This window comes from Macadamia integrifolia, chromosome 3, assembly GCF_013358625.1.
Source record: "Macadamia integrifolia cultivar HAES 741 chromosome 3, SCU_Mint_v3, whole genome shotgun sequence".
Classification (NCBI taxonomy): Eukaryota; Viridiplantae; Streptophyta; class Magnoliopsida; order Proteales; family Proteaceae; genus Macadamia; species Macadamia integrifolia.
In genome coordinates, this window is record NC_056559.1 from 21,076,186 (window position 1) to 21,101,570 (window position 25,385).

Consider the following 25,385-nt stretch of genomic DNA (forward strand, 5'->3'; position numbering starts at 1 on the left):
GTATTCAGGTTGGTTGACCCGATAGCATAAGTAAACTTGAATTCTTCTCCAATTCTAGTCCAATTTAGGAGCGGTTTGACGGCTTGATGGATGAGGAGATGTAGCAAAGGGCCTTCTTCCCCTTTTGAGAAAGTTGCTACTATCTCTTTAGTGGTGCAATAGTTCTCCTGGATAGTTGTTTGCTTTTTCATAAATATTATGTGAATCATGAGCACTAACTAAATAACAGCTGTACGGTCAATCATTGAGTCATCTTCGCCAATTGCATACACAGGATATCCTCCTAGATCCCCAGGTGAATAGTATTCTGATTCATCATCTTCATCATTGTGCCAAGGCCCCTGGTAGTCATCCCAGTGCTGGTACTCATCCTCATCTTGAGAATTATAGTCATCTCCATTATTCTCATCTTCGCTTTCATCCTCATCGTCATCATCTTCTTCTTCACTTATTTCCCCCTCACTTGGCTCTTCATCAGATTCCTCTTGACCATCAAAGTCTCCTGAATCCAAACTCTAGTAATACTCAGAGTGTATAGACCGAAAGGTTTCTATAGGGTTAGACTTGACATCATTGGCTCAAAGTTGGACCAGACCAGACTCATCATCTTCTATGTCACTCCTAATGTGGATTAGGGAGGTGTACTCTTTAATCTGCTCCCCTATGGCCAATGCGGTTACTGCTCTGAGAAGATCATCTGTAATTTCTTCAATCACCTCTAGATTGTCCTCTGAAGCTATAGTGGACTGAATTAGAGAAGTAGGATCACCCTCCTGGTCTTCTCCTAAAGCATTCACTGATCCTGTTGACACAGTCATCTTTAGGAAATTTGGTAATACAAGCATATCCTTCCAATTGTACCCATCCATTCATCCTTCTTTTGGGTTGTACATTGAACCTTGAGAGTGGGATTGATATGAGAATGATGAGGGATATGATGCGAGCTGGTATGAAGATGATGTAATGTGAGAGGTAGGACATAAAGATTGGGGATAATAGGATGAGGAAATTCCTCCTCCTTGATGGTGGGGTGAAGGTTGATGATATGGTGGAGGTTGGTAATATAGTGAAGGTGGGAGGTCTGGTGGAGGTTGGTATGGTAAGGTGGATTCTTCTGTTGATGAGAAAGGATGAATGGTGGGAGTCTAATATTCTGATTCTTCTTTTGATGACTCTCTTTTTTTAGGAGTCCTCATCACTCTGGCCCTTTGACTCTTGATTTTCCTATGGGCATTCATGTGATTCCTCCGAGCTTGGGATATAATGAGTTGAGTGGCATCACTCTCTGTGGCTTCTTCATCTAGCTTGTTCACATGATTGGGAAGTGGATTAGTGTTGACATTGGGAGGTTACTTAACCTTGACTTCAATGGTCCCATTGTCAACCAAATCCTGGATCGCATGTAGGAGACCTATGCATCTTTTAATGGTGTGCCCCTTCTGAGTATGGTAAGCACAATACTCATGGTCTCTGTACCAAGTTAGAGGAGGGTTGCTGATTACTCTTGAAGCCACTGTCCCTAAAAATTCTTGTTTCTTTAGCTTTTCATACACTGCTATCACTGGCATTCCCAAATCAAAAAACTGTTTTCTTGGGCGAGGAGCCTTCTGGGAGGGAGCATCTACTTATATCACAAAGGGTTGTGAAGAGGTGTTATATGAGACTGACTGCTGGACCGTGCCTACCACATTAGTTTCGGAACCCTTTCCCCATCCAACTCTTGTGTTCTTGCTTGCATCTTGGGAAGATCTTTAATACTGGGTCTTTCTCAGAATTCTGTTCTATTGGAGACAAATTGATGACTTGTTTAGGTAAGTATGTTAGTGGTTAGAAAATGGATATTTGATTGAAGAAAAATTGATGACTTCCTTAGGTAAGTATATGAGTGATTGGGAAGATGATACTTAATTGGAGACAAATTAATAATTTGTTTAGGTAAGTATGTAAGTGATTGAAAATGATATAATTTGATTGGAGATAGATTAATGAGTTGTTTAGGTAAGTATATGAGTGATTGAGAAGGAGATATTTGATTGGAGACAAATTGATGACTTCCTTAGATAAGTATATGAGTGATTGAAAATGGGATAATTTGACTAGAGATAAATTGATGTGTTGTTTAAGTAAGTATGTGAGTGATTGGGAAGGAGATATTAGATTAGAGACAAATTGATGAGTTATTTAGGTAAATAGGTGAGTGATTGAAAAGAGGATAAGATAACGACTCATAGGATGGACTTAGGATATTTTGAAGGGTGGTGATTTGGTCATAAAAACTCTCATCAATCCTATCCTTTGATTTACACCTCCAATTAGAGAAGGTTATATGTTGTTGTTTCCCCAAAACTTAACTAGCCATTGGCAATAATTATTTTGACTATTTTGAAAAGAGAGAATAAAAGATAGGAAGAGAGAAAAGAGAAGGAGAAAAGGGACTGGCTATATTTTCTTGCAATCTGTATCCATTGGAAAAGAAGAGGAAGAGTAGAAGGAGAAGGAGACCCTATAGCCTAGGCTGCATCCACTACCGATTTATCCTCATAGGAAGAGCTCGAAGACCTTTATCTAAGGGGTGAATCTAACTACATTGTCATCCTGTGAGTACAACCATCATACTCTTTCCACATATGTTTTCTTTATTTTTTTACCCTTTTAAATCTTAAATAAATGCTTAGGATTTTGTAGCCTTGTGTAGTTGTCATATCACATGTATTTTTTTATTCTTTATATCTCTTGTATATTTACATGATAATATCTTTTTGGTGTACTTATATTTTTCCTACTCTTTATATCTCTTGTATGTTTTCATGATAATATCTTTTAAATGTACTTATGTATATTGATATTTTCTTTTAAAACTCTGTTGATATATATATATATATATTGCATGCTATATTATATATATTAATTTTAAGGGGCTATTGATGTTATTATGGATGGATTCTATGATATATATAATTATTCCATATTAGATATAGTTTTAATGATGATTTTAGAGGATGTTGGTACTATTACTCAACGATTTTTATTCCATTCCACTTAATCCATGTTAGGTACTGTTTTAGTAATGATATTATGGGCTATGGGCACTATGAGTTAATTAAATCCATTTCTTCCTAAATGTTCCATGTTATATATTGTTCCTATTAATGGTTCAAGGGCTATTAACCTTCTATTTGAATTAAAAATATATAACCTAATTTTGATGATTAGGGACTGTTTAGGGTTTTACTTAATAAATTTTATCCTACTCTAGTCTATGATTCGTAGGGGCTTTTTTGGTATATTCACTTGATTAAATTGATCACATTTCAGCTTTATTATGATAGGGGCTAATTTGTTTTTCCTTGTCAATTTAATTAGGTATTGTTTTGATTTCCTGATTTTAGGGGTTAAATTAGGTTCTTGACTTGATTAAATCTATTCTATCATAAAATAGCTATTTAAAGAATGATTTAGTATTTTTTTTTATTACTTTGGTTCATTCCTTTGTGAGTATCTAAATTAGGGGTAGTTTACATAATCATGTGTAGTATTGGATGCGTAAGGGTTAATTTTGTAATTTTCTTTTTTACTTTATATGTTAGTATAATGCTCTTTAAATACTCTAATATATGATTTATGTGTATGAGATGAAGTGTAGTTTTTTAAAATTATGAATGGAAAATGAATTGCTTAGTTCTTAAAATTATGTGTATTTGCATGTGGTAAAATGTGCACTTCATTATATGCTCCATCATATATGTGCATTTAAATGATAGAATAATGAATGAGATCTATAACATTTGACACTTGGGATTTTGGGGCCAAGGAGGAATTTAGGTTGTATGGAACATAGGTTCAAGTGTTGGCCACAGAACGTGTGGGACATTCCATGACCTGACCACCACTTGGTGCTAAGTGGGTCTTTCGCAATAAACTGGATGAAGATGGGAACATAGTGAGAAACAAAGCAAGACTAGTTGCCAAAGGGTATAATCAGCAAAAGGGAATAGACTATGATGAAACCTATGCACCGGTAGCAAGGTTAGAGTCCATTAGAATGCTACTAGCTTTTGCATGCTATAAGGACTTTAAACTATATCAAATGGATGTCAAAAGTGTCTTCTTGAATGGATACATTCAAGAAGAGGTATATGTAGCTCAACCTCCTGGCTTTGAAGACCCTAAGTTTCCAAACCATGTCTATAAACTTAAGAAAGCTCTGTATGGCCTCAAACAAGCCCCTAGAGCTTGGTATGAGAGATTAAGTACCTTCTTGATCGAAAGTGGCTTCTCAAGGGGGAGGATTGACACAACCCTGTTCGTGAAGAACTTGAAGAATGACATACTCATTGTTTAAATCTATGTAGATGATATTATCTTTGGCTCAACCAACGAGAGAATGTGTACTGATTTCAGTAACAAAATGAGCAATGAATTTGAAATGAGTATGATGGGAGAGTTAAATTTCTTCCTTGGACTTCAAATAAAACAAACTGATAATGGAATTTTCATAAATCAAAGCAAATACACCAAGGAGCTACTAAAGAAATTTGACATTAACAGTAAAAAATCTTCAGACACTCCGATGAGCTCATCCTTGAAACTAACCAAGGATGAGGATGGAACTTCTGAGGATGTAATTAGATATAGAGGCATGATTGGGAGACTTCTATATCTAACAACAAGTAGACCTGACATCATGTACAGTGTATGTGCATGTGCTCGGTTTCAAGCTGATCCTAAGAAATCTCACCTCACTACTGTAAAAAGAATTTTTAAATATCTGAAAAGCACATGTGATGTTGGGTTATGGTACCCCAAAAACCAACCCCTTGACTTGGTCAGCTTTTCAAATGCTGACTTCGCAGGTTGCCATATTGACAGAAAAAGTACCAATGGTACTTGTCATTTTCTTGGCTCTTGCCTTGTCTCTTGGTTTAGTAAGAAACAAAACTCCGTTGCTCTATCTACCACAGAAGTTGAATATGTTGCAGCTGGTAGATGTTGTGCTCAAATCCTTTGGATGAAGAAAACTCTCCAGGACCTTGGAGTGAGTTTCGAATCTTTCCTAATCATGTGCGATAACACCAATGCTATAAACTTGAGTAAAAATCCCATTTTACACTTAAGGGCAAAGTACATTGATATTCGACACCACTTTTTACGAGACACCATTCAAAATGGCGATGTCTCTCTAGAATTCATTAAAACTGATAAACAACTCACAGATATATTCACTAAATCTCTTGGTGAAGAGCGTTTTAGTTTCCTAAGGAAGGAGCTTGGCATTTGCAACCCGTTTGGCTGAATGAATAAACATTCCTTCGTGAATATTCTTTTCCAAAAGCCCAGACTTGAAAAATCCTTTCTACATCCATAATTTTCTAGGTTCTCAAGCTTCTTGGACTTTACCGGTCGACCACCCCAAATATATTGGTCGACTGGCACTGACCGAATAGATTACCGGTCGACCGCCTAAAACTTTCGATCGACCGCCTCTAACTGAAAGGGTTACCGGTCAACCTCCACCATATAACCGATCGACCGGCGCCGCCAAAAATTTGATTTCAGACTCTTTTAAATAGATTATTTTTAACCCATTTTTTCAACTTTAAAACCCTGTTTGGCCTAAAACCCCATTTCGACTCTTTATCTCCCAAAACCCTAGCTTAGAACTTCTTTCTAACCTAGATCTCTTAAGATCCCATCCTATTCTCCCAAAGCCCTTGCATCTCTTTCCCCTCTTACACCTCCAATCATCATGGACTCTCACCGCCCACATAGAGGCAAGAAAACGGTAGCTCAGAAGGGAAAAAGGAAGGCCTCTAACAAAGATATATGGTTCTCCTCCTCCATTGCTCAAGAATCATGGGATCTCTACATCTCTCGCAACATAGAGCAAGGTAGGACCATTAATTCTGACTCTTTGTCCAGGTATGACATCAAAGACCTGTTTGATGCTTTGGGATGGGGTAACATTCTCAAACTTGACTCTCATTGTTATCCCCATCTTATCAAAATGTTCTTTTGCAACCTTACTTTCTCTGGTGAAGGTGACAACCTTCTGGTCCATTCCTACGTTAAGGGAGTTCCTATAGATATAGACATCATGATTTTAGGAGAAATCCTAGACATTTCTGTGACAGGGGAACTAAAATACTACCAACCCAAGACCTACATAGAACAATTCATGGATGTTGACTGTGTGTATTCTAGCATCATGAAGGAATATGCTAATACTCACAAAATTAAGGCTAAGGAACTCACTGATATAGGGAGGATTGTAAATCTCATCATCTCCTACAACATCCTCCCAACGAGTGGTCATAGAGATGAAGTCTCCCCATTTCATACTTATCTCACCTACTGTGTTTGCAAGACTGTAACCATCAACCTTTCTTATATTCTGCTCAAACCCATGATTACCCATGGTGATAGACTTCAAAAGGGAAATCTTCCCTATGGAAGGATGATTTGCCAAATTATGGACCACTTTCATGTAGATTTTTCTGGTGAATCATTTGACCCGTTTCCTCAAGAGATTAATCTTTCCACTATTCGCAAGATGCATCTTCTTCCCCAGTAGCCCACAAACTCCAAAAAGACTGCTGCTGGACCCAGCCAGCCACAGCAACTAGGAAGTGATGAGATATCAACCTATGCGACTGTTTCTGATCTTCAGAAAGTTGGAAACATCATCCTTGCCCAGTTGGCAAAGATGAAAAGAAAGCAGAATAAGATTCTCAAGCTCCTATGCAATGACGAGGAAGATGAAGATGACGAAGAAGAAGACGAAGAGGCGGACACGGAGGATGAGGATGCAGCGGATTAGGAGTTATTTTTTTTAACTTCATGTTTGTTTCAGTCGTTTATTTATTTATTTATTTTTTTATACTTTTGATACTTATGAAAAGTTGAACTTATAATACTTTTCTATGTGTTAAATTTTTGGCACATACTCAGGGGGAGTATTTTAATTTCTTGTGTCATTTTGATTCCCTTTTTGCTATTGACAAAAGGGGGAGAATATTTATTTACTCTATTACTCTTCCTGAACATGACAGTATGACAGTATCTATCTTTAGTTGTTTATGGAAATGACTATCTTTAATTGTTTATGGAAATGACAATATCTATCCTTGTTTATTTTCTGGCACTGAATTACATTATCCTATTGACCTTTACACAGTGTTACTATTATTTCTTGTATTTGGTTTCATTGTCTGTGTTTTTTTGTCATCACCAAAAAGGGGGAGATTGTTGGGAAACATGTCCACACTCCTTGCTATGTTTTGGTGTTAACAAACAAACATACATCTTTAACTTGGTTTGATAAAATGTGATTAGCTTGAAGAAAGTGTAATTAGCTTGAAGAAACACTTAGAAGGTCGAATCAAGACATGAAGCTCAAAGACATGGAATTGCAAACAAGAAGAAAAGAAGATGAAGTGCCAAAGAGTGGAAGGTTCAAGTAAAGAAGAAGACCACTAGGATAGATTGGTCATTTTTAATGTAATTTGTAATTTCCACATATATATATATATATGCACTCATCACATGCATGTGCATTGCATCATACTAGAATGACCATAGAGCATACCTTGACCAAGTATGGAAAGTCTCTAAGTGGTGAGGAACATATTAGGAAAAATGTGTTTTAGTGAAATTCTGTGAAAATCACATTAACCTAACTCAAGGGTATTTTATGGAATCTTAAAATTAGTATCAAGAGATAAAACCTTCATAGAAGTTGTAGGAAATTGAGTTGTTATTCCAACGCAACTAATCTCAAATCAATCTGAGATCGGACCGAAAAGTTATAGTCAAAATACTGACAACTGGTCAGTATGACAGCATTCTGTCAAAATAGAGTATGTCATGTTGGCGGTCGACCTGCTGAAAGCCCCGATCGATCGGAACTATCCAAGACCATAGCCTGTCAATTGGCTGGAAGCCTCGGTCGACCGTTGACTGCCTAGAAGTGCCCCAATGGAGATATTTTGCCTCAACGGCTCTTGGCGGTCGATCAGCTACCGATAGTAATCAACCGGTGGTCCCAAAATACGTCCATTAGAGCCTGATTTCCTGCCTAAAATGCTTCACTAAGTTCACCTATAAATACCCAAATCGCTCTTAATTAAATATTCATTAAGAAAGAGCTTTAAGAGCAATATTGCAAGCATTCAAGAATTATATATTCTACTTGAGTTGTTCTATTACACCAATCCGAACAAAAGGCTCAAGTCTCAATCAAAGTCCTCTACTCTCTCCTGTGCAAGTCAAGGTCATAAGAGAGGACTTTACAAAAGGTGCATCATTCATATCTCATTCTCATCATTTGCACCACACTTGAGGTATTCCTCATATTCCACTATTTCCTATTTATTTTTGTTTTTACAATTCTAGACTGTACTTAGGATTGTAAGGATTCTCTTATCCTAAAAAGAGAAAGGTGTCTCTCTACCTCCAAAAGAGATTGTAAAGGCATCTCTCTGCCTGGAAAGGGAATTTGTAAGGGTACTCTTATCCGTGAAAAAGATTGTAAAGGTTTTCTTCCCTACCTACCGTACTGAAAGGGAGAACTAGTGGAATACCTTACAAGAGGATTCTTGTAGGGAGTGGACTAGACTCGGATTGAGTCGAACCACTATAAATCTTGTGTTTTGTGGTTGTACTTGTTTTATTCTCTCCGCATTATTTTAACTTGCAGTCACACTTGTGACCTATTTATCAAAAAGCTTAAATTCCACTAGTATAACCTATTCACCCCCCCTCTAGGTTATTTCAGGAGTCTACACGTCGCTCTAGTGGTTTCTGCCTTTTCTGCTTTTGTTTGGTTATTGTGCTGTATTTCTTCCTTTTCTCTTAATAAAATTAACTTTTCAGCAAAAAATAAAAAATAAAAAAGAAAAAAGAAAAAAGATACATATGATTTCTAATCAAAGCAAGTACTCCAATCTTTGAGTTTGAGCAATCCAATGAGGGAGATTGCACCATAAGATTTCTCTATATTGTAAAGCATCAAAACACTCTATATAGGGAGTTATCTTGTAAATAGGTGAGGGTTAGAGTACCGTAATTTCTTTATCAGAATAGTGGAAACTTTGATTATCGCTCGCTGTGGCTGTAGCCCATCTTGTGTGAACCACTTAAATCTTTGTGTTCTGTATGTGTATGAACTCCTTTTTGTTTTTCTTTTCAAATCACTGTACTGATGTATTATTATTTCCTAACACAGTCTCAGACAGAGTGGTATAACCACCGAATTAATGTTATTCTAGACAGACTATATATGGATCTTCCTCAATGGAAGATATCCCAAACGATGTGTAGGCAGTAAAATAAGGTGCAATTTTGTTCAAGCTTTGTGTAAAATCTCTTTATCTATGTCATTCAATGCATGAATAGAACATGATATGATAAACAATCCAAATCCCATTGAAAAACTGAAATTTACTATAACAAAGAGGGGAAGGCAAACTCCAGTTAACTGATTTTTGGAAGGCTCAACCTCCCATGGAGCAGGCGGTTTTGGATGGGGGAAAGGATCCTACTCTTGCTGCGAAAAAATCCTTTGCCTTCATTGTCGGTTTTGATACCGAAGCTTTTGAAAAAGTGACCGCCCCAGCGGATCCATTACCACACAAATCTTATGCAAATGTGGTAGGATCAAATGCACCAATGGTGGATGAACTGCCTGACCCAGTTCATGTAGGGAATTCACCAAGGTGATCATCCCTCAGGAGGCTTACGAGGATAGATTAAGCAAATATCAATTTGCCCTGATCGGTAGAATCAATTTTCACTTTCTTTCCCTGGATGACGTATGCAGAGAAGCCCTTGAATCTCTGAAGTTGAAAGGTAGAGTGAAGATGGTACCCATGGGTAAGGGTTTTATGATCTTCCAATTTGAGTCTGAGAATGACATGGCCCTGATGTGGAAGCGAAGCCCTATGAAGATTGGAGTTCAACTCGTTTGGTTTCAAAGATGGCATCCAGACTTCAGCATCCATGAAAAATTAATCAATAAGGTCCTAGTTTGGGTGCGTTTTCTAGATCTACCACTGTAATATTGGTATGGAAAGGTCTTATTGACAATGGCCAAGGCGGTAGGAGGCCAGTTGGACTCGATCAACGCACCAAGAACGTTATGTATAGGAATTATGCTTGTGTTCTGGTGGAGATGGAAGTGGGGGTTCCGAGGCTGGAGGAAATCCAAGTTGAACGCAAACAGCCTGGGACTGCAACCTTGTTCTGGTTCAAGCAACAGTTGATCTACGAGGACTCACTAGGGAAATGTGGCTTCTGCAAAAAACTGGGGCACCAAGTTCATGCCTGCCGAGAAAAGAAGGCCTATGACGAGAGGCTGAATGTTCGAGACAAGGCAGGGATACCAGGGATGGTGTACGAAGAAGACAGAGTCAACTCAGGAATGAGTAACTCACCGGTTAGAAACATCACTTCTTTGGAAAGAATGGATCATGATTTTTGGAATTTAAACTCAAATCGTGTGAATAGCTCTTAGCCCTTATCCAGCACTAATGGAGTAGTGTCGGGCATCTTTATTCCCATTAATTCCTCACCTCAGTTAGAAAATGTGGAGGAAGGTGAGATTTTAATTGAATTGATTTCTCCCATTCACAATCCTATTATTCCTATTTTGAAAAATCCGAAAATGGCTCATGAGGGGGAGAAATTAAATAAGGAATCTCATGATAGGGAGGAGATCAACTCTGAATCTTCTGATTCAGATAAGGATTCGGTGCCTTCAGATGATGAGGTGGGTGGGTCTGATAATGAGTCAAGCTCTCAAACTAGGTCAGAATCAAACCAAGATACTATTAAGGGAGGAGAACCGAACTAGGTTGGTTTAGTTTCAACCTCTGGCCCGATGGAGATTCAGCAGCAGCGAGCAAGGCCATTGCACCCTCCTCTCAGGGTGTGGTGAGAGGTTCTTTTCGTCCAAAGAGGATAGGGGTGTCCCTAGGAAGTACTCGAGGAGGTTTCGCAGGCAGGGGGTCGTACAGCAACAAATAGGGAGTATATTGCCCCATTGTAGCTCCCTTTGAGCAGGAAGGAGATTGCTCGGATGGGGGCTCAAGATGTCGACAAAGCGGCGGTGATGATTGAGAAAGGGACTGAAGCAGGGGAGAAAAGGAGAAGGAAAAACAAAGGTGGTGGTCAGACCTTGAGGTCGGACAAGTATGATGGAACAACCAGTTAATTATGTGGATTTTCTATTGGAATATCCGAGGTGTTCGAAAGGCAGTGGCTTCTAGAGCGTTGCATGTTTTTCTTCGTGATCACTCCCCTGATGTGGTGTGTATTGCAGAGCCCATGGTGGATTTAATGACTTTTCATTGATGAAATTATGCATAATTCCCATCATGACAAAATGCCAAACCTCTGGGTAGTCTGGAAAAATTCTCTTGCGAGGCCAGTAATGGTGCAATCCTCGGAGCAGATGATTTCAGTTTCACTGCAATGGAATGGTCATCAGGTATTGGTTTCCTTGATCCATGCATCCTGCTTTAGGGCAGAGCGTAGGAATCTTTGGGTGGAGTTAGGCACTGCGGCTGCCCAGTCCCTTCCATGGGTCGTTCTAGGGGACTTTAATGCCATGTTGAATTCTCATGAGAAGAGGGGTCGTGGTAGATTCAATGTGGGTGTAGCGGTAGAGTTCCAGGCCATGGTGGATGCTTGTGATCTGATAAGCTCTCCGTCTCAGGGATCAAAATTTACCTGGACTAACAATAGATGAAGAGGGCATATGGTGGCAATGCTTGACAGAATATTTTTTAATGCTCAATGGTTAGAAGCTTTTGGTGATTGCGGTCAACAGGTGCTCCATAGATCAATTTCGGATCATGCTCCAATCACTTTTTCATAGGCAGCGATTCCTAAGCCTCAAAATGCCACTTTTCGCATTCATCGTTTTTGGATGGAAGCGGAATCATTTGATGGCCTAGTGAGGGAGGTGTGGTCTTGGGAGGTTAGGGGTGGTCCCATTGGCAGGCTGGCACATAAATTAAGGGCTGTGAAGAGTGCTCTAAAGGGGTGGGCGAGACAAAGGTTCCCTAACTTGGATGTAGAGCTTAAAGTTGCTACTGAAGAAGTGGAGGAAGTCCAGAGAATTATTGACCAGGTAGGGATGTTTGATGAGCTATACTCCAGAGAAGTAGAGGCGAAGACTAGGCTCTTGAAAGTGGTGGAGATGCATGAAAAACTTTGGGTTGAAAAAGCTCGCTACAATTGGGCGAAACTAGGAGACCGTAACTCAAAGTTCTTCCACCTTTCGGTTAAGGTGTGTCGTATAAAAAACATAATTCGCTCTTTGAAAAAACAAGATGGTACAGTGGTCTCTGAGCCACTGCAGATGGTAGAATATGTGTCTCATTTTTTTGAAAATTTTCATAAAGTGGACCATTGCATAGATCATATGGAGCTGTTGCAGGTGATTCCTAATGAGGTGAATATGGAGGACTCCTCGATATTAGAAGCAATCCCTGACAGGGAAGAGATTAGGAAGGTGGTATGGGGGGCTGGACCCAGATAGTTCTCCTGGCCCTGATGGGTTCCCAAGGGCTTTTTCCAAACAGTGTTGGGAGATAGTGGGTGATGATTTGTGTGGGGCTGTGATTGCATTGTTCTGAGGTGGGAAGCTTCCAAATGGAGTAAATAACAGTTTTGTGATGCTAATCCCAAAGGTGGAGGGAGCGGTCTCTCTGGATAAGTTTTTCCCCATCTGTACAGCAAACTTCTTCTGCAAAGTCCTATCAAAGATCATGGCTGAGAGGTTATCTTGCTTTCTCCCTCGCTTGGTGTCAGATGAGCAAGGGGCATTCCAGAAAGGTAAGATCATCTCAAAAAATATTGTGTTAGCCTCTGAGCTTGCCAATTTATTACATACCTCTATTAGAGGGGGTGGCATGGGTATTAAGATTGATGTGCAGAAGGCCTATGACACATTGTCATGGGATTTCCTCTTTGCGGTCCTGAAAAGGTTCAGCTTCTCAGATGTGTGGTTGGCCTGGATTCACGAAATTTTGGTTTCTTCTAGAATTTTAGTGTTGTTGAATGGTGGTCCGGTTGGTTTCTTTAGAGTTGAGAAGGGTTTGAGACAAGGGGACCCGATCTCCCCAATGCTTTTTATTCTGGCAAAAGAAGTATTGTGCAGGGGTCTAAATGGTCTATTAAAGGAGGGAAAACTGAAGGTGCTCCCTGGTCCTAGATGTTCCACTATTCCCAGTCATTTGCTCTTCGTGGATGACATTTTTATCTTTATGAACGTTGCAGCGAAACATGTTCGATGCCTGAGAGAGTTCCTGCTCAAATACCAAGAATTTTCTGGCAAAAACTCAGCTTAGATAAGAGCAAGATTTTTTTTGGTAAAGTCGCCCCTCACAGGAAGAGGTATATATTTGATCTGCTGGGTATCCCAACTTTCTCTCTACATACGAGGTATCTTGGAGTTGAGATCTTCAAAGGCGCTATCAAGAAGGATAGGCTGTTTCCTCTAATGGATAAAATTAAATTTCGATTACAGGGATGGCGAGGCAAACTTCTTTCAATGGCAGGTCGTGAAGAGCTCATTCGGTCTGTGATTTCAGGTATGCCTATTCATAATGTCTCCATTTATTGGTGGCCTGAATCAGTGATTAAAATGGTGGAGCACTGGATTAGGAATTTCCTGTGGTCAGGGGATATTTACACAGTGAAGAAAATCGCTGTGAAATGGGAAGATGTGTGCCGGCCTAAGGAGGTAGGGGGTTTGGGTATCAGGTGATTGAGGGATGTGAACTGTGCAGGGCTCAGCAAACTAGTGTGGCAAATGAAGCATGAAGGTACTGCTTTTAGTACCTTCTTACGGGCTAGTTTGTGAATGAAGGTGGAGGCCTTAAGAAGGGTTATAAATTATCCTCGGTGTTTAAAGGAATTGCGAAGATGTGGAATTTTGTATCTCCATCTGATCGCTGGATGGTGGGTACCAGTGAGGACATATTGTTTTGGCATGATTGATGGATAGGCCCCCTTTCTATTGTTGGGCTCTCCCCCCTCCCTTTCTCTCATTTTTCTTAAAGCACTTGCAAAGTGGCAGACTTTATTAGAGATGGTAAGTGGTGTCTTCCTCTTGTACAATCTATTTTTTTACGTGATATATTCAATGCAATAGGGAATATATCTTGCCGCGGGGTCAGAAAGACCGATGCTGCTAGTCTCGATCCTCCTTAGGATCCTTCTCCACTAAATCGGCCTGGAAAGCACTGAGAAAGGTTTCTCCTAAAGTGGGCTGGGAAAAAGTGGTGTGGGGCTCAGATTTGATCCCCCGCCAATCGGTGTTTGGATGGAGACTCATGCATGGAAAGCTTCCTTGTGATGACAAGGTAAAAAGAAAAGGACTGCCGCTCCCTTCCAGGTGCGAGATGTGCAATAAGGCTGAGGAGTCTATAAATCATTTGTTCTTGGAATGTGATGGAGCTGTCTACATTTGGAGGGCGTTTGCTGAAGCCTTTGGATTTCATTGGCCCTATCAGTGGGAAGATTTTTCAGCGCATGTTTCATTGTGGATTCAAAAATCCAACGCCATTGGACTGTCTCAAATCTGGATGGCAGGTTTGATTCTAGTTCCATACTTTATTTGGATGGAAAGAAACTAAAGGAGATTTAGGGGGATTCATCAATCTTATGGTCAAGTCTTTCATACAATAACGGAGGAGGTTAGAAGACGTGGCCCAGGTAAGCATGATAGAATTAAATCTCGCCTGGATTCTGAGAGATGCTTGAAGCTGAATATTGCGGTACCAAGAAGGAAAATTAAAAGGGGTGCGGGAAATCTTCTGGCTACCTCTGATGGATGGTTGGTGGAAGCTAAATTGTGATGGCTCGTCCTTGGGTAATCCAGGGAATGCAGGAGCAGGTGCCCTTATAAGGGACAACAAGTGCCAGATTGTATCGATTTACAGCTCCTTTTTAGGAATTGCTTCGAATTTCCAAGCTGAATTTCAGGCTTTGATTGAAGGAATTGAGAGAGCAAGATTGTGCATCTCTATGGATCGAAAGTGATTCGGGTGCTGTGTTGCTCATGGTTCAAAGGGGTCTAGTCTCGTGGTTTGTTTGGAAAAGGTGGTCTTCCCTTATTTCTTATTTCAGGGGTATAAGATGGAAACTCACTCATTGCTATAGGGAGGCAAATCCTATAGCAGATTTCCTGGCGCAAATGGCAACTAAGAAGGAAGCGTCTTCATCAGTTGTGGCATGGCCTCCCGAGGTTCTTGAGTTTTTGGCTGAGGATGCGATGGGTAGATCGCACTTCAGATTTTATTAGCTTTCATTTTCTGCTTTTATGCGTAGTGCTCCTCTTCTGCTGATGGCAATGCCGTAGGTGGAGGTGGGTCCTAGGATTTGTGCTAGTTTGGTTTTTTTTTTTTTTTTTGGATCTTCTTAAGATGGATCCTCTTTGTACAGTTTTTTCCCCTTTTCATCTCTTAATATACATGACCCTTTAGCCAAAAAAAAGCATAGCTAGGTGATGTTGATTTTCTTTGCTTCTTTGATTAATCCAAGTTTCTTATCGTAAGGATTAGACCAGTCATGCATGGTTACTGATTTAAACAATTAATAAACTAATGCAACTATGCAAACTACCCAATTGACTATTAAGCTCAATAGATCACATTTCCTTCAGTTTTAATCCTACCTGAACATGGTTAGTAGATGGGTTTCTTGGGCATTCTAAACTGTGGAAGTCCCATCTATATCCGATGAACTAGTTGCATGATGGACTTGCATAATTAGTAAAGGTCACGGATGTTTTGATGCAGAAATCTAATTGTCGGCTTTAGGAAATAAACCTACAAGAAAGGGGGTCGGAAGCATGCTCTGGCCAAGGGGCTCCAATGCTTAAGTAGGTTTTCAGAAAAAAAAAAAAAAATGAATTATTAGAGCAGTGGAGAGTGTGTGAGAGGGATAGAGTGACCTGTCATTTCTTAGCCTTCCTTTTCCCTTTTATAAAATAGATGTCATGAAGCCCTAATCCTCATAAGGGGTGAAATACCCTATTTGCCCCTGTAGGTAGGTACTTTTGAGTTGGAGAGTCCCTTGGTTTATGGTTATCTGCCACGTGTCCCACACCTATTGGTGAGATGATTTTATAGAGTATCATGATTGATGCAAGCCTAAGCATCATAAATGAGAAGGTTGAAGCAGCCCAATGCAACCACACCAAGTTGTTATGGAGATCAGCTTATATTAAGGCCATAAGGAGAAGCAGAAAACTTAGCCCAACCACCATAATGGAGTTCAGCTAACCCAACTTGTTCATATACTTGCGGGCTAAGTGCTTAACTATCAAGAAAAAAAATATAATAAAATAAAAAAGGGAAGGATTCTTGAAGCTTCCTAGCAGTAAATAAGGAATGAGAACACTCCCCCTACCAAGTTAATTCTTAGGATGTTTTTAAATTCAGTCTATTTCTGTATTTTTAGAAAGATGCTTAGATGATGACAGGGGCAGGTAATTTCCAAGCTTGAAAAGTGATCTGTTATGAATATGGGAAGTCATTGTCTTTGGGATCCTGCTACGAAGCACACAAGTCTCGTCCAGCCTTACAGTCCCTGGTTCAAGGTTTTGGCCACAACTTTTTTCCTTGTTTTTCTTTGTTTTAATAGCAACCATTGACCTTTTTAGCAAAAAAAATAACAGCAACCATTGTGTCAAGGAAACCCCCTTCCATTGAATAGGCCATTAGGGTATCTTGACTCGGTTTTGTCTCAATTGTTTTTGGTATTTGATTTCAGCCATTAATATAATTAAGGCATGAGATTTAGAATTTCTTTTAGCCTTTTCTCCACCTATTTATATGTAATTTGTTTGGGAATTACTCTTTATGAATGAATGAACCAGAATTTTCGTTGACACACTTTTGGTGTATTCCTAAAAGCTTAGGGAGTTTCACAACAGTATTCACAAAAAAAAAAAAAGTTTCACTACAGTATTGAAAAACTGTTTTTTTTTCACTTTTTTTTTTTTTTTTTTTTTTTTTCATATTGCATGGTTGCACACTTGGAAGAGTGTGTTTGATTTTCGTGACCTGTAGCTTCCGACAAAGCTGCATCAATTATAGATGTTCTGCATATATCTTTCTTAAGGAGCACGCTTGATCCATCGGTAAGGTATTGCCCCTCCCACCTGGCATATGCGGGAACCTAGTGAACCGAGTGTGCCTTTTTTTTGTGTATATCTTTCCCATTGAGAGTTAACCATGTACATATTGTTTGGAAGAACCAGAGATAGAAAGAGCTGGTTGATCATAATTATCATGATAGACAGAATCTTGTGGACAGCAGAGAATGAAGATTTTATCATACTGAAGTAATGCAAATCAAGATGACAACTTCGGTTGTCTTAAGTTAATGGAAAGCAACAAAAGAGGCATTTACTATCAGAAAGTGATGGAGAAAGTAGATTCCAACTAAAGTTTTGATACATCTAGGATCTTTAAGAAGGATCTTGGATATGTCAAAATGGAAAACAAGGTAGGTGGGGCTAGTATTAGCAGAACTAACATATAACAAGTGATGTGAAAGGAGAAACGGCATAGTTGGTTGCTTGACCAGACTAAGTCCAACCTGGATAACAGGGAGAGGGTATATCTGGGGTAATTTATGAGGTGTGAAGTCTTTCCTTTCCTCTCAAGCCAGTAACGAGAAAAAGTTTGAGGTAATAATAAAAAAAAAAAAAAATTAATAATAATCATAATAATATTAATAATAATAATAATGATAATAATAAAATGCTATCTGGTTGTGCCTTCCTATGCCCTCCCCCCATCTCGCGTTGGTCCCATGCTAGTGCATGACCATGCAACCAGGTAACGATCGAAATCCTTAAGAAAATGAATGAGTAGACAATCCAATTATTAATAATTTTTGGCTAAAGATTCAATAGTATGGCATGGTTGAGTAATGCCAATTTTCCAAAATGAAGTATTTATGGAATTTGTATTCTTTGTAAAATGCCGACTTGGTCAAGAAGTAGTGAGTCCCACATATGGGAGGAATAGCTCATAGCAAACTAAGCTTTCCTGGTTTATAACTTCTATCTTGATGAACGGTAATCATGCATAGATTTTTTTAGGTCTTTTACTTGCATTTATTAAAAGAGGAGAAAGAATTGGTACCGTGGCCCTTATTCCAATATGGACTAAAGGAGAGCTGCATATGGGCATAAACAGGGAATGCATTTTTTTTAATTTTACAGAAATCGGGGCAAAATCTCACTGCCCCTCTGTGTCTGGGTGCAGGAGCTGCATGATCTTATTCAAATTCTTAGAACTGTGCACTCTAGCTATTATAAACTTAGATTCAAATACATGGCCAGACCTGATGTATTCTGAATGCTTGATAGGTAAAGCATTGTTTCCTCGCGCTAGATGGTATAATTTGTGTTCAGTTGACTTTGTCTCCATAAAATATTGAGAGATTGGTTTATAGATTCAATTTCTTAGTCAATTAGTAAAGCCATTGAAACTATTTAATTTGTGAATTATGGAATTCTTTCCTAAAACTGTGGAACTTACAACTCTATTAGAAGTAGTAGAATTACCAACTTTTACATGAATTTGAATATGGATGAGATTGGGTAAGCAGTGCAAGGAATAATGGACTTACATCACAATCTCTTTCTTTCTTCGTGCAGGAGCATTTCCAAATGTGCCGACGACCCACCCACTAAGCCTACAAGTCTAATCCAAAATATGAATGCTGGAAATAAAGTTTGTAGTCCAAGATTCTAGGATAACTTCAAAACTACACCTATATCAACTCAGAAGGAACTAGAAGTTGAGTCATATATGGATAGAAAGGATTAAAATTTTATTTTTCAATGAAAAAATGGTGCATCATTTGCTATTTTCTAGAAGAAATTATGGTTATTTTGGTAAAGTGTGTCTGGGCTGACTATAGACTCTTGAAAATTCCATAATTCATCTTTTTTGTGCAACTTCCATTCAAATTCTGGTCTAGTACTTTTTGGGCACTTCAACCACTATATGTTTAGACTCTTCAAGCTAAGGAAAATGTATTTGAAGGTTCCCAAGGTCCTCTTTATAGTAGGATTGTTTGTCTTCCCAATTAGTCTTAATTTCCTTTTGGAAATTGCCTATGCTTTGAAAGTTGTTATATTCTTTTTTTTTTTTTGCTAAAATTATTTCATTAAATCAAAATAGAAGAAAAAGAAATATCCATACAGCAGCAAAGAAACACAAAATCACACCCCTTCCCTTACTTCCCACCTTCAGCATTACCATCAACAGGAAGGAAAGGAAGGCATTAAAAAAATCTAAAGCTCGGTCTTCCCTCAGCATATATAGAGAATATCCCCAATGTTGGTTAGGAAAATTACATTATTAGCCGAGACTTCAGTCTTTGCCGCATCTCTAGCCAAGAAATCAGCCATCACATTTCCTTCTCTATATATATGAGTGATTTTCCAAGATACACTTCTAAGGTATGGTTGAAGATACATCCATATTTGTAGACCAAACCATGGGACCTTCCATTTCTGAATTAGAGTAACCACTACACTCAAATCAAATTCCACCCATAAGAGCTGGATGTCCATAGCCATTGCTCGCATCAATCCCTCTACCAGGCCCTCTATCTCTGCTTCAAATACTCTTGTCACACCCATGAATTTTTTATATGACCCCATGATAGTACCAAGATGGTTCTGAAAGTTGTTATATTCTTTTCTATGTAAGCTTGTACCAATGCATGGAATGTATACTAGAGTTGATTCATTAGTTTATTTGAGGCTTTGGCCTAGAGAATAAGTAGTCCTTCTTGAGTTGCTCTTATTCCTTAGGCGGATTTCCTTTGGGTGGCGAGTTCTTTTTCCTTTGAACCAGTCACTTGTATTATCTCCTACTCTACACTTTTATTCCTCATTCTGATTTTGGTTATGCGACAATGGGGATTGTTTCCATATCCAATTTCAAGTGAAACTCGATCATGCATATGAGTGACTTTGATATGAAATTTTAATTTTATAGATATTATCAATTTATTACAAAGAACAAGAAAAAAAGAGAAACTGTAAAACAGACTAGGGAGACCCTAGGTGCAACCCAAGGATAGACCCACGGCTTGAAGGGACTTCGCAGACTATAACAAAACCCAAAAGCACTACAACAGACTTAGGTAACAACCAAATTATAATGTGATAGTCTAAGAAGGAACGATCCCCCATTTATCTAATAAAAACAAATTCCTAGAAGTCTTAGGGCCCTTATGGGAAGAAGAGCTACAACAATCCTCCACATCTGCATGAATTCCCTAATGATAGATGGTGTTAGCTGAGTCTTATTTCTGAAAATAGGATAATTTTTTTCCTTCCATATATGGCAAATTGTATGATAAAAGGCAAGTTTGCAGCTATACTCCAATAGCATCCCCATTGAATGTGTTCCCAACCTAATCTGCCTTGAGAATGGTGCTCTTCTACCAGGTCTCCTAGAAGGAGAATAAAGATAGCGAAATTCTGCCCATTAGCTATATGACAATGGGCACTCTTTTTTTTTTTTTGCTAGAAGATGCAAATTATATTAAAAAGAAAAAATAGGATATGATACAAGGAGGAACCACCAAAGAAGAAATAGGAAGAAATCCTGAAGTAGTTGGCGTTGTGGTAATAGTTGCACTGGTAAGTGGTATGGTGTGTGGCATTGTTGTCATTGTTGGCAACATGATCAACTTATGCGATGGTTTTACATGAGTTTGGAGGCATAGCATATGTTTACGCTCTGTTCAGGAAATGTCGAGATAAGCTGGATACACGCAACTCAAGTCATGTCATGGTGGTAGATGATGTGGTCGATGATATGGCCTTATGAGTTGTCATAGGGGCATGCATATGTATATATGGATTCATGATGGTCATGTAATGGTGAAGTGGCATAAGGTTTGAGGTGGCAAGCAAATAGGTTTAATTGTATTGGCTAGCATCCCACATGGGCATAGCACATGGCACGACACCAAGGCAGCCAACCTTGGTTGGTATGCATTGCACACAAGGGATACCAGCATGGAAGCATGGGTGCAAGGCCCATGATGCACAGTTCATATTGGTGCAAATTAAGGGGTCAATCATGGTATCATGGGAGTTGCCCAAGGGTCATGGGACATGGCTGCCCACCACACGGTGTGTTCTTTGGTGACCACAGCCAAGGGCAGCCTGGGTGCGATGGTGGCCTGATGGAGGTGTAGTGGATGGTTCTTTGATCAAACACTTGGTGACGTCCTTGGGACTTAGCCATATTTTTTGGCTTGACTTGAAGAAGGCTTCTGCCACCATATACTTGTCAGGGCTATTAATGGCCTAATTACTCAACAATTTTGGAGCTTCATGTGATTTATTGCAAATTGGCAGGGCCCCATTGTTGACACCGATTTGCAGAGGGGGTCTGTTTCTAATATGTTAGAAGTGTTCATGGTTGTTCGAGGACAGTCAGCTTTAGAAATTCTTATCTATGCGCTGGACACTATAAGAAAAAGGGGTTTTTGGGACGGAAATTTTCTGTCCCAAATACCAAAATAGTATCGCTAATACCTATTTAGGAAAGTAAAAACTTCCATCGCACATCTGTCATTACAACGGTAGTCGCATAATTTACGAGACATAAAAATTTTTCCATCCCTAAGTTGTCAATTGCGACAGATTTTGAGACGGGTTTTTTCCATCGTAAATAATTACTAAAGTGACGGAAATATTTGTTGTAAATACTGTGTTGTTAAGGCCATGTAGCAAGAGTTTATTTCTGTCGCAAAAGAGCATAAATTATTTGAGATGGAATTTTTCCGTTGTAAAAAATTTTAAAACTTTTTTTTTGGGACAGATTTTTCTTGTCGCGAAAAGGGTCTTCCTTTTAGAGACAAATATCTTTTGTCCCAACTAACAAAGACTGGGATTTTTAGGGACAGTAAAATTCCATCCCTAAAAGTTTTTAAGCTAAAAAAAAATAATTATGATTTTTTCATATACATATTTACCCTGTTGTCACACATTAGTAGATCCAACTAGACATTTAATGATTACATCATCCGAAAATATTAACATCAGATAAATCTATGCAAGTTAAATATTTACTTCATCCTCAAACAAAATGATAGGTAAAACTAATTTTGTTCCCAAATCTAGACATTAGAAATACCATGGGAATTAAATGAACAAGCCTTTTAAGTTAAAATTATGTCTGCACTTTGTGTTTGCATGAGGACTTAACTATTATCCTGGTTCAAAATGAGAAAAAAAATATTTACTAGAATAAATTTAAAAAAAAAAATAATTATAACCACATGAACTAAGGCCTCTTGCGGACAGATAACACATGCCCATATATATATATATATATATATATAGGGAGAAATAACTCTACTAGTCTATTGATTCCCAACCCCAAACACAGGTTGATGAGAAAAGATAGCTCTGCCTCTAGGGGTGTCAATACATAGCTTGAACTGGTAAAATCGATCGAACAGAACCAAAGTCTTGTTGGGCTGGTTTTGGTTTGGGATATTATGATTGAAAAGCAGACTGAACTGTATTGGAAAAATCAAAACCAATTAAAAATGGACCAAAACTGAAACCAAACCAATGGGTGGCTGAAAATCAGTCCAAAATGCATAAAAAACTAGGGTTTTGCATAATTTTGTATGGAAACTCAACCCTAACAAGACCAAAACTGAAGACAAATCAAACCGAATCAAAATTTTCTTATTGGTTTGGTTTTTGATTTTACCATTCCCACATCGAAATTGACTCAAATTTGACTGACTGATTGACACCCCTAGCTGCCTTCCTGCGCTTTGTGCTGAAGATGCTCTTGTGTAGCTTCCCATTGGCCCCATGCGCTAGTGTTGACTACACCAATCTGGTGAAGTTTTCCTCTCCCTCTCTCTCACACACACACGCACACACATATATATTTATATTAATTATCTCACCATCCCCTCATGTTCCCAAAAAATACCAATAAGGGAATTAAAAAGGGAGAAGGGGTTGGGCCATGGCTTCTTAGGGTAGCCAATAAGCCATAGTAAATTCCATTAGTGGCACACGGAGCAAGATGGATTATCTGGGCACTAGATGAATTCCCTTCTAACAAAGTTCAAAGCCCAGCCCGGCAAAATGTCATTCAAATTTAAGGCCTTGCTAAATGGCACACAGAAATTCAGAGTCAAATCGATCCTGGTCAATTTGAGTCGAATCAGCCAATTCTAGGAAAGATAGTCTTTTAAAAGCCATGATTGGTTTGGATGGTAGGAGTCCAAAAATGGCAAAAATTTCCCTCATGTTAGACATTTAAAACCTAAAGATACCTTGAGATTTTGGGAATTTAAACATCAATTTTTGTGTTTCAATTCCCAAACGTGGAATAAAGACCTCTTCAACTTAAAAAACACCTTGAGATTTTGGGAATTTTATCATCAATTTTTATGCTTCAATTTCCACATGTGGAATAAAGACCTCCATCTTAAAGTGTGGAGTTTGATTGAAGGAAATCAGTTGCAATAATGGGATTCAAGTAAAAAATGTGGCAGTTCAATATAGATAATATCCATTTAGTATTTTATTCAGAATCAAATAAAATTAAACCAACATATGTAGCTCTATGAAATGAGAAAGTACCGGAAGGTCAGTTATTTCTATATTGAAGTTTCCATGTCTACAGATTCAGTAGGCTCAGATTGGGTATCCTCACCTTCACCATCTTGAACAATGTCCCCAATTGTCTCACTAGAAATACTGGGTGAGCTTTGTGAACAAAGAACATCAGAAGAAATTTCAATTTCTCGGATTTCGGCGCCGACAGGATGTATCCTAGATGAAGTTCTCTTGAAACCATGTGAGGAGAGATCTTTCTGATCAAAGTGCTTCATCATATTAAGAAATTTATGCCGAACTGATTCTGTGGTTGTGGTGGTGATTGGATGGTTCCAATAATCATAAGAAAATTGCAGCAAGTAAATCAGAAGTGAAAAGCCTGAAGCAAATCCTGTGATAAGAGAGAGACCCATAAAGCTTTGGAGGCTGATGCTGCTTGACGTTGAGGACCCTTCTTCATTTACGTCTCCATATTTTGTTTTCTGTTTAAACCATGATTTCTCAATCCCCTCGATTCTGCCCCCTTGAGTAACGTTCAAGATTGCTCTTGAAATGTAAGAGACCAGAGGGCAGCCTAACGGGAAGACCTGTAATACAGTGAAAATTAGAAACAAAAATTTTCATTCAATTTAAGGACCTATTTACCTAGGAGAACTCAACCTCATAAAATTGGCTTACAAGATGAGGGAACCCAAGATCATATCAACCCACATCAAATTCTCTTTTGAAATTGATGTGAGATCACCCCCTCCCCATATGGGATCATAACATCCATCAACTTAATTATACATGTCAAGCATGTATGCCTGTGTTTTTTGTATCTTCGTGTTTGTGTTTTTTTTTCTTTTAGAGAGAGAAGAGAGAAGGGAGAAGAGAGAAGAGAGAGCCGCCTTGTCTACGAAGCTTCGCTGCCCAACAAGTAAGAAGATGCGCATACTGAGCAACTGAGCAATGGCTGAGCTGGCTGATTGTAGACCAAAGAAGAAAGAGTCCTTGTAGATCAACTCACAAACATATTAGTAAGAGAGAGAGAGAGAGAGAGAGAGAGAGACTTACAAAACCAAATCCATCAGTCCTGTAGATGGGTCCAACCATTTTATACTTGGAACAATGATTGGAGAGGAAAACCTTTATGAAGGGGATTTTATCAAAAATGGCTGCAACTCCTCCTTTAGATGTTCCCTTAGACAAGGCTTCATGACACTCATCTTCAGTGTCATAAGCTCTTAACTGGTTAGGATCCAATTTCAATCGATTTATCAGTAGATCTTTGACAAAGGAACCGTTCTGATAACCCACATAGTAACCATTGTTTCTTATCTCTTCAATATCTGTTACCGTCGGCTGCAACCTTTCTACTGTCAACATCGATGTTAAGCTTGCGGTGTAAGTGGTTTGTAGGATGAGCACCACAAACACCCATATGATCATCACGAACCTCGACAAGTTGCTCATTACCCTCTCCCCTGCAACCATTAGAAAGAATTATGGAATGTTCTTGCAGTTTAAAGCTGTGTTTCGTATGAATTTTTGGATTAATTTTGAGTCTTAGAACATATTCTGAAGTGAGAAAATGGAAAAGGGTCAAATATTAAAATGCGTTCTAGACCCATAATCTATTCTGATAATGCAGATACTAATAACAAAGCATAGATTTTAAAATAGAGGAAAAGAGAAAATTACTTTGAGTGAAGACTAGAGTTGAGAATGCAAACGAGAAGATCACGCCAAGTTGTCT

At 38.7% G+C, this 25,385-nt stretch overlaps 2 protein-coding genes across 2 annotated transcripts; one reads left to right on the forward strand and one right to left on the reverse strand.

The window, feature by feature from the left end:
* Positions 1–11,428: 11,428 nt before the first annotated feature.
* LOC122074231 lies at positions 11,429–13,352 on the forward strand. Its single transcript, XM_042639079.1, has 3 exons — positions 11,429–11,677; positions 11,876–12,517; positions 12,693–13,352. The coding sequence occupies exons 1-3, from the start codon at positions 11,429–11,431 to the stop codon at positions 13,350–13,352; spliced, it is 1,551 nt and encodes a 516-aa protein (XP_042495013.1).
* Positions 13,353–23,666: 10,314 nt separating this feature from the next.
* Positions 23,667–25,374, reverse strand: LOC122073084 (glutamate receptor 2.8-like). Its single transcript, XM_042637598.1, has 3 exons — positions 25,331–25,374; positions 24,704–25,113; positions 23,667–24,234 (listed from the first exon to the last, which is right to left on the reverse strand). Exons 2-3 carry the CDS (start codon positions 25,100–25,102, stop codon positions 23,689–23,691), a joined length of 945 nt encoding a protein of 314 aa, XP_042493532.1. The 5' UTR covers positions 25,103–25,113; positions 25,331–25,374; the 3' UTR covers positions 23,667–23,688.
* Between the last annotated feature and the right edge of the window lie 11 nt (positions 25,375–25,385).

Bases quoted from the DNA above. Each gene is read 5' to 3' on its own strand.
- LOC122074231 (XM_042639079.1), top strand. From the start codon at position 11,429: ATGGTGCAATCCTCGGAGCAGATGATTTCAGTTTCACTGCAATGGAAT. The intron at 11,678-11,875 runs GTGGATGCTTGT...ACTTTTTCATAG, and splicing joins CGGTAGAGTTCCAGGCCATG to GCAGCGATTCCTAAGCCTCA. The intron at 12,518-12,692 runs GTATGGGGGGCT...CTAATCCCAAAG, and splicing joins GGGAAGAGATTAGGAAGGTG to GTGGAGGGAGCGGTCTCTCT.
- LOC122073084 (XM_042637598.1), bottom strand. From the start codon at position 25,102: ATGAGCAACTTGTCGAGGTTCGTGATGATCATATGGGTGTTTGTGGTG. The intron at 24,235-24,703 runs GTAAGTCTCTCT...ACTGTATTACAG, and splicing joins GGACTGATGGATTTGGTTTT to GTCTTCCCGTTAGGCTGCCC.